This window comes from Falco rusticolus, chromosome 7 (genome assembly GCF_015220075.1).
Source record: "Falco rusticolus isolate bFalRus1 chromosome 7, bFalRus1.pri, whole genome shotgun sequence".
Classification (NCBI taxonomy): Eukaryota; Metazoa; Chordata; class Aves; order Falconiformes; family Falconidae; genus Falco; species Falco rusticolus.
The window spans coordinates 2,294,422-2,306,021 of NC_051193.1; the positions used below are offsets into that span (position 1 = coordinate 2,294,422).

Sequence of the window (11,600 nt, forward strand, 5' to 3'; positions counted from 1 at the left end):
ACAGGTTGTGATAGTGTTATAAGTTGGGATAAACCCGTGCTCAAACCACCTTTCCTCCAGGGCAAACAGGAGAAACAGTTGAGTTCCTTTTTGGAGGCAGAGGGCTGAAGCAAGAGCAGCTGCCACACCAGTGCGGGCACGCGTCCCCACCCACGGCAGGGTAGGTGCCAGCAGCCTGCGGGCAGGAACACTTCACGGCTGCTTGCTGTGGAAAAGTGGCAGAAAGAGAAGCTGGGGAAGCCCTGTCTGCTGCGGCATGAGTCGCTGGGCTTTGGGAGGGTGCTTTGGGACGATGCCTTTCTAGGACAAGGCTGGGGGTGATAAGTGAAGGACCTGATTCAAAACCAAGGCTTTGTGCAGGCTCAGTAGATAGGCACTGCCAGCCTCGCCGCCACCGAACAAGGACGGCAGGGCTCCACTTGGCCACCAAGGTCACCAAGAGGTGTGAAGTGCTTAATTACTTGAGGCAGAGACTGACTTCTCTGTCCCTTGCAGTTCTGGGTGTTCCAGGTTCACAGGGGAGGCCCGAGATGCTGCTTGTGTGTTTTTTCTTTTCCTTCAGCTCTTCTTTTTAAGCCATGCACTGATTTTTTGTTTTGCTTTCCCGTGAAACTCTGATGACTGAGGCAGCATCCCTGTAAAACCTGCTGTGTGTTGCGGTTTCATTCATGCTGCTTAAAACCGTTTCTCTCAGCACTGGCTTGGGAGCGATAAACAGCTGGGACAAAAGCTCAGCTAAGGCAGCAGCCCTCCTCCTTTCCTGTGCTCAGCCTCGCCTGGGCTTGGGCATGACTCTGAGCATCCATCCCTCTGGCTGCTTACCCCCGTTCCAAACGGGATGTGATCCCTTTGCTGCTTGGCTCCGTGGGGCACTGGAGGAGGATGGAGGTGCTGTGGTGCTGCTTTGCATCCAGATGGTCTGGCTCCGAGAGTGGTGCTTGGGGCAGGAGTTGGCTCCCCAGGTGTCAAGTCTCTCCACTGTCACTTGGGGTGGGAGATGCATATTCTGTGTGCCTGTCCCATCCCACGCCTTTGTCCTGGGAGCCTGCAGCAAGAGTAGAGGCACATGAACAGACTGCAGAACAAACTCAAAAAGAAAATGGTGAGAAAACCTCCCCACTTTTAGACTTTAAGCAGCCACGTCTCTGCGATGCGCCTGGTTTTGAGAGCCTGCGTGCAGTGACTTTGCGCCCCGGGGCTCCGGATTTGACACCTGCCTGCAGCAAGCTGGGTGGTGGGGTTCGCACCTCTGCGGCGCTGCCGGCCGCCCTGCCTGCCTGGCGAGCGGGGACGCCGCCTGCTTCGTATCTTCGAAAGCGTAGGGCGGCAGGAAGTGTTTTTTCTTCCCCGACCGCAGCGGGGCTGGGTGCTGGGAGAGGGCGATGGGTGCCAAGGGGTGACAAATCGGTGGTGGTAAGCGAGAACGTGGGGGTGCTCATACAGGTGGATTTTCCCTGAAAATACCCAAATGAAGCTCTGAGAAGCGGATCGCCCTTCTGTAAGGTTTACACAGTGATCACAAGACTAGTTATTGACGATACAGAGATTGCAAGACTAGGGCAGCGTGGGATTGCTGTTCTGCTTTTGCAGAGCCAGGTGCTGGTGAGCTTGGTGAGCTGTGGGGCTCAGCAGTGCTGCAGCCCCCAGCCCTACTCCCCATCCTCATCCTAGCGACTCACAACCTCTCTTTGAGTGATGGGCAAGTAATTATGCTGTGGAAAAGAGTTGCTTCCTCGATCTCAGACCCCAAACCGCTGCTGTTTGCAAAGGAGCTGCTGATCCACCTTTTTGTAACCCACTGCAGAAAGCTGGCTTGGGGTTTTTTTCCCATCCACCCCAATCTTGCTGCATGGTTGTTCAGCGCCACCCTGGTACGCCTGCGGCAGAGCCAGGTGCTGAGAAAGACGCAGGCTGAGCACCGGCCATGGCAGAGCTCGCTATAAACCCATCTATACTTGATTTGAACTGGCCCGTTGGTAAGTGGGGGCCTTTGCAGAGCCTTCCACAGCATCAGCCCCCACCTCGCTTCCCTGTTACCCCTCCCCTGCTTCAGGCGCAGGGCAGCACCGTCTCACCCCGGTGGGATGGTGTTGCAGACAGCTGCTGGCAGCGAGCAGGGGAGTGATGCCCTCATCTCCCTGACATCTCCCTTCCTAGGCTGAACCCGGGGTAGCTGCAAATCCAGCTCCCTGCGGGGCTCTGGCCACATTCAGCTGGTCCCGCAGCCCTGTTGGGTGCCATTGGCAGCCCCAGGGATCTCCTGGGCTCTCTGAGAGGTCAGCATCTATCTCTGCCAGGGGGGTGGTCTGAGATTTTTGGATTCGGTCTCCTGCTGGCACATGGAGGCTCCTGTTCTGCTTCCCCTTGGGCATTGGGTGTTTCTGCTGCCAGCAGAGCTGGAGAAAGGGTTCCAAAAGGATCGTGGTGGTCACAGGCTCTGCCCTCGTGGTTTTGCTTTCTATCTGCATCAGTTTTTCTGTCTCGCTGGCCTTCCCGGCTCAGGAGGTGTTAGAACGCAGCTGAGCTGCCCTGGCCTGCGATAAGGATGGTGCCAAAGGACCCAGCACCGCTCGGCACAGACTCCTTGGCACCAACTACGCTGATAGCTTGGCTTCGGCAGTGACAACCTTGCAATTAAAACTTGCAGGTGCAGTGTTCTTGCCCTGGCCAGCAGCCTCAGTGGATAGTTTAAAAATTGTTTCCAGGAGTAATTGAGCTTAATTAGAAGCTTGAATTCCCTGAGGCTGTGCTGCTCAGGGTTTCTGAACTTGCTGGGAGTCATGCAAGGGCTGAAGATGCTCAGAGATGCATGGAGCAGGGAGGGACATAATCTGACTGGGCCAATTCCCTGCTGGATCTCACCCTGTTTGGGTTTTTCTTCTTGAGACATCATGTTGTCCTTCAGATGGAGTCTGAGATTTGTTTCTCTGGGAATGCTGGCTTTGGCGTTGTACCTCGCTTTTCCGACTCTCTGGGGAGAAAACAGAGGATAAAGGGGACAGAACCAGCAGAAAGCCTTCATGCTGGCCAGGGGGATGAAGAATAAAGGCGACTTTTAGGCATGTAGTCATTGCAGTTAAGATAAAAGCAATCTGCTCCTGACTGCAGGCTCCTGGGCTCTCTGGAGGGAGTACAGAGAGATGGGCTTTGACATGGAGACTCAGAAAAGCAGGCTCCATGAAGTGCGATTGCAAAGACATCCCGGTACGGAAGCTGGGAGAGCCCGGCATGCTCCTAGCCCCACACTGATGGCGTGCAGCCTCCGGCACATTATCGATGGCAGCACCAGCTCTGGGCGGCGGAAGGATGAGCATCCCAGGGACCTGCTCAGCCCCCTGGCACCAGCCCTGCCGGCAGCAGGTGTAGCCAGAAAATCCCCCCCATCCTCCCTGCAGCACTGCTGGCACAGCGGGCGAGCGTGCCGGCACAGGCAGCGTGCCGCCCTGTCTTCCCACTGAAACAAGGGAAAGCAGAATTTGTGGCCTTGGGGGGACCAAGTGCAGCAAGAAAAGCTTTCTGGAAGGGTTTACTTTTGCTTGGTTCCTTGCGTGGCTGGAAGAGCTTTTCCCCAGGAGAGCCGTGCCCCCTGAGCGGCCCGAACCCCCAGGCCTGACTCTGCTTTCTGTCTCGCTTGATTTACACAGGTTGCTTTGGTGGTTTATAGTTTTGGAGAAATATGATTCATGAACTCGAGCGTGATAAGGATGAGGGAAGAAAGAAAAGCCACGTCAACCTGAAGGAATGTGGCTGGTAGAGAGCCCAGCCTGTGGCTGGCAGAAGCCCTGAGAGGGGGGATCAGGCGTAAAAAGGGGCAAAATGGTAACATGCCCCAAAAAATAGCTGGAAACGGCCCATCCCTGCTGCAGGAAAGCACAGCTCGCTTTGCCTGGGCTCTCATTCCCGAAATAAGCAGTTTTGAGACCATGGGACAGTTCCAGGCAAACTCCACGGGCACAGGTCAGCCAAGCTTCATAACTGGAAATAATTTATGACCCAAGCTGCTGTGCAGCACTGACTGTGCTCCGCAGACGCTCCCGGGGCTGCAGCCACCCTCCGGACCGCTGCACCGCGTCCCCAAGGATAAGGAGCTGGTGTGAGGTCTGAGAGCAATGCTGGGGGAGCAGCCCCTGACGGCTGTGAGCTCTTGCGTGTGTGGCAAGCGAGGGAAGCATTGTCCCTTGTCCCCTGGCTTTGCCAGGCAGTGCCATGTGTCTGCCAGATGCGTGGACAGGGAAGCCGATGCTGTGCCAAGGCTTCCATCACTGATGGTGGTGGCGGTGGCGGCGAAAGCTCTGAGCTGGTGGCTGCCTGCCGGCAGGTTCCCACTGCCCTCACGTACATCAGCCCCTGTGTCAACACGGCTCGACCTGGCAAAGGCAGCCCCTTTACAAAGGCGGCAAAATTTGCTGCTCACCACAGCAAGGGGAGACCGTGGCTGATAAAGCCACAGGTGTGCGGAGTGGGTCTGCATATCGGAGAGACCAGCTCTGGGGTGGGGTTGCCGAGGCACAGGCAGACCTCTACCCCTTGCTCCGCTTGGGAATAACCTGTTGGCTCTGCCTGAGGGCAGGGAACTCCTGCCCGCAGCCTGCCCTTGCAGCATCCCATGAGCCCTGCATCCTGCGCACCCCAGGGGCGAGCTCAGCTCTCAGGTGCCCTGGATGGATATTATTCACGGCAGCATTTTTGCATGGGTACGAAATTGCTCTTAGCTGGAAGGATTTTCACAGCGAGGACAGAAGCTGCTGCTTTGCAGGCAGGGTGCAGGCAGGGTGCAGGCAGGGCGCGGCCCAGAGTGAGGTTGGCACAGCCAGAGCACCCGTATGCCTCCAGTCAATGAACCCTGCCGGTTGCTTCAGCAGAAAGTCAATATTGACCCTTTGCCAGTGTTTGCATGCATCGGCACTAAAATTACCAAAAGCAGAACAAAGCCCCACGCTTCCCTCCAGCCCTGGCTTTGTTCACTGATACTTTCAAAAAAAAAAAAGAAAAGTTGTGTTTATTGGGGCTTTATGGGAAGTCGAAGGTCTGGGGAAAGCCATGGAGAAAGAGAGCTCCACCTTTTGCTCTGCTTCTTATTTCTCATCACTCTCTTCCTCCCCTTACCTAGCATCCCTCCTCCCCCAGAGCATCCCTCCAAGCTGGACCACCGCAGGGCAGGAGATCCTGGCATGGCTGCAGCATCACCCCCATCCCCACTGTGTCCCCAGCTCCTCAGAGGGGACCGCGGCTCAGAGGCCAGGCAAGGACCAGTGCGGGACATGGGAACCAGCAGCACCCCTGCGGTTTGTAAACTGGAAATAAAAGCTGAAGCGGTTTGAAGGCTCGGCCTCGAAAGGGGGAAGGTGGTGGGGGAGCAGAGAGGAACCAAAACCCACCAGCAGAGGAACAGGCGGAGGAGCGGAGGAGAAGTGAAAGCAGCTGTGATTACTGAAAGCCCCGATGTGAAAGAGTAGGAGCACTATCTTTGGGGCTTTCACTTCCCTGTCTGGGCAGGTTTTCTTGGCTTTGGTCTATTTTTCCCCCTCCCCAGTCTCTGCTCATAAATTCCTTCCTGGGGTGGGTGGGGTTGGTGCTGCTGGAGGTGGGTGCCCAATCTGTTGCGGGGGGTTCGGAGAGGACTGCAGCTGGGGCCCACTGAGCATCCCCGTCATGGTGGGGTTTGGGGGCTACTGTCTCCCTGCCAGGGATGCAGGCATGGCCAAGCTGCATCACTCCCCACATCCCCTCTCCAGAGGGGGACAGCCGCACCACCGGTCCCTGCGCACAGGCTGCATCTGCGTGTTTGGCCTCCGAATACAGAGATATTTTAATCTTTTAAGCAGACTGCATCTGCTATTGGTCCCTGCCCCCAAATATTTCATGCAGGAGTGGAAGCCTGGTAGCGTGGCAAAGCAGGGTGCTTTGGTACATCAAGCACCTCAATAAAAGCCTTTTTGGTAAAGATGAAACACCGTCGCTAAGGGTTGAAAGCTTCTAGCCTGGAGTTGAGCAAGTGTTTTCTTTCTCCAAAAATAAGAGATGAAGGATGGCCAAGACACGATGTGCTGGCGGTGTGGAGGTGCTCTGGCATCACATCAAGGTGGAAAATAAGTGTTCAGCCATGAAAAGCAGCGATGCTCCCCAGCTCCCCTCTTAGTCCTTATCACTGCAGCCTCCGCGCTTAGTTTTGGGCAACGAAAGAGACTGCAGGTGCATGGATTTAAGCCCATTTAGCAACCCTAATTAAAACAGTGCATCCCCCCCCGCCTGCCCCATCCCTGGAAAGGGTCATCATAACTCGGCCATGACCTCGGCGGTGGTGTTTGACTGCTTTCCGCCCGGGGAGGAGCCTGCTGTCCTCTGCGGGACCCAAACCTAGGATAAAGTTAAGCCCGGGATTAGAGGCTGTGCTGAAGCCGGCTGGGACGAGTCCCCGCTGTCCTGAATCAGCAGAGCAGCTGCATGGGGAAGGCCGGCAGCAGACGAGGGGTCTGGCAGCTTGTGGTGCTGGATGCCAAGGGGATGGAGCTGGCTCCATCTGACTGGGCATCCATCAGGGGCTCACTGACCAGCCCTGGGCTGGTCCCCTGCATCTGTTAGCTGAGCTCTAGGGGATGTAAACTACGGTTAAATCTTTAGTGTAAATATTTGAGGTGGTGTCAGTGTTCACAGGGGGCTGGACTGAGTCCTCAGTGATGGAGGATGCAGCCCTCCAGGTGGTCAGGTTTGTTTTCTTTCCTAGGTGCTGGAGAATTATTATATATTTAATATTAAATACCCCCACAAGCATCAGGACAAGCACCTTGGAGTGGGTCAGAAGCCCCGAGCCTGGACCCTACCCCTCACCTCCCAGCACATGGCTACGGAGCATCACCTTTGGCTACCAACTAAGGGGTCGGTGGTGATGTAGTGCTGGTGTGGTGGGAGCTGTTTGCAGGCTGCTCGCACCAGCCCTGTTGTTAGAGACAGGGAGATGGTGAGGGGTGAGGGGTGAGGATGCTCCAGGATGGTGCAGCCATGGGGTGACACCCCCAGCTCGCCCTGCCTAAAGGGGAGTTTTGCCAAATGCGGGGCTTTTCCTTGGTGTTTTCTCTGGCTTCTGTTTACACATCAGCACTTTGCTCGCCCTGTCCTGCCAGCATAAGACGTGAAGGCCAAACCACCCTGAATATTTAAGGCAAAGATAAGCATTCCCCAAACACAGGGCTTTGGGGAATAAAAAAAAATCAACATGCCCCACACACAGAGCCATCAGTTTTAGCCTACTTCAGCGTTTCTGACTTTAAAACACCCATGGCCTGTCCTGCTGTGGAAGGAGCATCCTCATCCCCGGCAAACCTCATGCTGAGCTCTCCGCAGGGATGTCCACCCCCATTTAAAACCTTGCTTTTCTCTTCCCACTCCTCCATTAATGAGGCTGGCCCCTACACTTCCTCTATACCAGCCTTAAATTCTATAATTCTATAATTCTATAATTAACAGGTCAACGTGGTCAGTCCTATTCCAGAGGCAGAGGAATCGGGGTGGGGAGGGAGGCAGCAATTTGCCACATCGTGCTCCGTGTGGGGAAGGGGATGCGGAAAGGGCTGGGGGCTTTCCCTCTGAATTAAACCAACAGAAGAAAGAAAGAATAATATAATTAGGGGGGTAAAATGGCAGAAAAGTTAAAGCCACTCCCTGAAACTCAACCACTTTCATCCTGCAGGAGCTCAGCAGATAGATCACAGGCATTGCTGGGTCAGATGCTCTGGAGCTCTTCCAGGCCTGGCCGGTGTTTAAATAGAAAGGTTATGTACCTGGGAGATTTATTTCATCTTTTAATTGGTTGTTTGTTTACACGGCTCGGGAGCTCTTTGCTAATGTTTGCTTTGCTGGCTCACTCAGCTGCTGAAAATCCTGGCCGGCCGCGTCCCAGCCCAGCCGGTGTGCCGGGGGAGCTGCCTTTCGGCTCTGGCTCCTCGGCTTCACCCGGTGAGCGCCAGTGCTTCCCCGTGAGCTCTTCCCAGCCCGGAACCACAGGCACCTGGAGCGGGCATCTCTCCCATCACGCCTTCGCAGGTGTGCGGGAGGGATGGTCCAGGTGAGGGTCCACCACCCCCACATCTCCCCTTCCCTTTCCTTGTGGGCAGGCTGATGGAAAGCAGGAGCAGGGGGCCTCCTGGCTGCGGAGGTGGCGGGGATGGACCCCCCTCAGCTGAGCTCCAGGGCTCCCCCTCTCCCGAGTGTCCTGCCAGGCCCCACAGAGGATGAAATGCAAAACACCGTGGTTATGAGTTTGGTTTTTCCCAAGCAGGTAGCAAGATCTCAGTTCTCTGCTGGTCTCAATCTGCACAAAGCTTCAGAGGAAAATCAGTTTTCTTCCACTGCAGCTCTAGTGAAAAGGGCTTTGGAAACGACCGGCAAAGCGCAACACTTTTCTCATACCTCTTTTCTTGGTTTTATCTCATTTTATGTTAATTTTCACCTTTCCACGAGTGGTGGGACTGCCTCCGCAGGCATGCCCAGGCGACGGGTGCCCAACAGTCATGTAGGCGGATGGCTGTGGTGCGAGGTGCCCACAGGCTCTTTGGCAGAGCAGGTCTCTGATGGCAGATGGGCTCCTCCACCCCATCCTTGGGGGGCACCCGCGTGGTTCAGGGGTGCCTCTTTGCCTCCCCACCCCAGCACTGGAGCCAACGGATCCCTATCTCAGCTCAGCATGCCTCCCTGGAGGGCAGAAGGGAAGCGATGCTCCCTGGCCTGTGCCAGCAAGGAGCAGCCACCCAGCCGGATCGGTGGGGCGAGCTTGGAAGGAGAGGCCCCAGGGGTGATGGGGAAGCCGCAGACGAAGGAGGGGATCATGCCCAAGATGAGCTGTCGTTGGCAAGAGCCCCTTGGAATTAGGAAGGCCGAGGCAGGTGTTTCCAAGGCAGGCGGGTTTGCTCCAAAAAACCTCCCAGCTTCTGCGGCAGATGGCCACCTTCCCGGCGGGGCAGCTTGCCTGCTCCTCTGCCAGCTCCTGCCCGCATGCATTGAACCCGTGTCAACGGCGGCCACATGTGTTTGGGAGGAGCTGATGGGTGTCACCGCAGGAATGGGGGGGTTGGGGGTATTTTGCATGTTTTTTGGGTTACAAATGTGTTAACGTCTGTTTTGCGCAATCAATCCATTTCTCAATCTTTGCTCCCTGCAAACAACTGGAGGTGAATGTGCGTTGCTTAACCGGGTAAATCAGAGCCACCTCTGTGCCTCCAGCCTCACCGACTGCACGTGGCTGCTCTCCTCTCCTTCCTCCCATCAAAGTCTGCATTACTAATGATAATTAAAACCGTGTTTGGGAGCAGTTTATTGATTTATCCTCCGGGAATTCTTTTTTCTTCTGGACTCCTGAACTGCTTCTCACAGGTGGTACCAAGATGTGTTTCCAGGTGACATGGAGAAGCACCTCCCCAGGTGCTGCCCACACTTTTTTGGGGGGAGGAAGATGATGGGGATGTTGGGGATGGCACCACCTTATGATCGTCCCATGCCTACCGTGGAGGCCATGACGGTGTCTCCAAGCTTTGGTCCATATGGCCGTGAGATTGGCCATGGGACATTCTGTGCTGCCTCCCCACCCTGTTCCCAGCCCCTCAGAGGCAGTCAGCACAGCACGGTGACCACTCAGGCCACTCGCTGACCCACTTGGCTTCACACATGCGGAGATGTTTGGAGCAGAGGTGAGGTCAGACCAGCCACCCAGGAAGCCTCTGAGGTGGTGCTATCCTGAGGTAGGATGAGAGGACCAAAGGCTATGGGGAATTTTGCCCTATTGCTCTAGGGTGTTGGGGAAAACATGTATCATGAAGTGGTGGTGGGAGAGCCACTGCTACGCTGGGCAATGCAGCCTTCTCCAAAAAAGTCATCACTACTTGGGGCTAAACCTGTTGGGGCTACAAGGTCCCATGGAGACCGAGGTGAAAATTAGGTAGGCTGGAGGCACAGAGCCACGGGAGCGGAGGGGAGAGGCCAAGCGTGGGCCCCCGAGGCATGTGATGTCCATGTGTTGCTTCTGTCCCAGCCAAGGGGATTTTCCAGTGACCTGGATACAAGCAGGGCACGCTCCATCCCTCCTGCCGGTCCTGGCTCAGCCAGCCCGGAGCCCTGCGGCACAGGAGCTCAGTCAGGCGAGCACCCCTGAGCCCGGAGGCATCCGCTCAGCCCTTGTGGAGACCCTGAGGGGGTCCCACACCTTCCCTGCTGCACCCTCTAATGAGGGAAATGCCCACAGAGCAGCGTTGGGAGGCGTCAAAGGATGCAGGTGCAAGTCCTGCAGGGAACCACACCAGGATGGATGCTCCCAGGTCGCAGGGATGCTGCACCCCAGCTGAGAGCGGCGCCCACGTCTCGGCTCCTTGGTCTGCGTGTTGAAATCAGGGTTTTTCTGTAACGTGAGGGCTGTGATGTTCCCCTCCGCGTCCTTGGAGGAGCAGTGTCTCGTCTGGCCGGCCTTGTGGTCTGTGAATCATGCCCTGGTGAGCAGAAATGACATCTTCAGGGCTCGCTCCCTACTCCCGTAACCGGCCATCCATCCCTGAGCCGTTGTGCCAAACCCAGGTGGTCCCCGTTGCCCCAAGCTCTCTGCTTATGCTGCCCCCCTCCCTCTGGGTGGGCTATGTGCTGTTATTTCCCAGCGTGTATGCCCCCTCCCCTGCAGAGCACCAGCCACGTGCTCCCTTGGAAAAGCCTCTTGCAAAACCTGAGCTCACAGGCTGAAACACGATGGCTTGCCGGCTCCTCGGCTTCGGAGCGTCCCTTACTGTTGCCATTTGCAAGGCCCTTGGTTGGGTTTTCGGGCTGTTGATGTTGCTGCACATCATTTATCTTGGTTTATCTGCTTCTTTGTGCCCTTTCGGATGTATTTGTAGTTTCTCTTGATACTTCTGAGGAGCAAACCCCAGGCGGCTCTAGGGCTGCTAAAACCCCTGTCCCACAGGCTGCAATGTACAGATCTCTCCAGAGAAGTATTTCTAAGCAAAAATATTTTCGTCTCAATAGATTTCTGTTTCTTTTCTTAAATGCTCTAGCTGTTTCTTCAAGGCATTCCAGCCCCAGCAGCATCCTGTGGCGAGGAGTTCCCCAGCTGAACGCACAGCCTTAGCTCACCTCTGCCGGGGCAGAGACCTGGCACCAGAGCATCACCAGTAATTTTCCACCGACTCTGTGCTGTGGAAATACACCCAGGCACGGAAAAAGCCTGGAAGGGAATAAAGAAGACACTTGGCCAATACAGCTTGGCCGACTCCCAAGTCAAGGAATGGCTTCAGGTTCATCTCCAGCTCCCCAGCAGCTTGGCAGGCTCGGCTGCCTGGGCTCCGCGTGGGCTGTGGGCTCCCTGGGGCCAGATCCTGCACCACCCCCAGCACTATATATGGGATGGGCCAGCTGCATTTTGCCGGGCAGCCGCCGTGCCAAACCCCTGAGTGCTCCTGCTCCCACAGCTCCTGCACCCGCAGCTTCGGTGCAAGACAAAAAGGGCGGTAAAACGGCCTTTTTGTGCGTTTGGGGGTTCTTTTTGGGTTTTTTTTTTCTTCATTCTCGCTGCAGAGCAAATGGGCTTGAGGGCTGCGATGGGAAGGAGGAGAAAAAGCTTGGCTCTG

At 55.9% G+C, this 11,600-nt stretch overlaps 1 protein-coding gene across 4 annotated transcripts in view; it reads left to right on the top strand.

Annotated features, from left to right (window-relative positions):
• The window catches only part of PPCDC (phosphopantothenoylcysteine decarboxylase), a 29,599-nt gene extending 20,292 nt beyond the window's left edge, over window positions 1-9,307 (top strand). For all 4 annotated transcript variants that reach the window (XM_037395173.1, XM_037395174.1, XM_037395172.1 and 1 more), the window contains one exon: window positions 5,111-9,307. In XM_037395173.1, coding sequence (XP_037251070.1) covers window positions 5,111-5,304 — 194 coding nt within the window. In that variant the 3' untranslated portion in view covers window positions 5,305-9,307. The remainder of the gene's footprint in view (window positions 1-5,110) is intronic.
• Window positions 9,308-11,600: the final 2,293 nt, after the last annotated feature.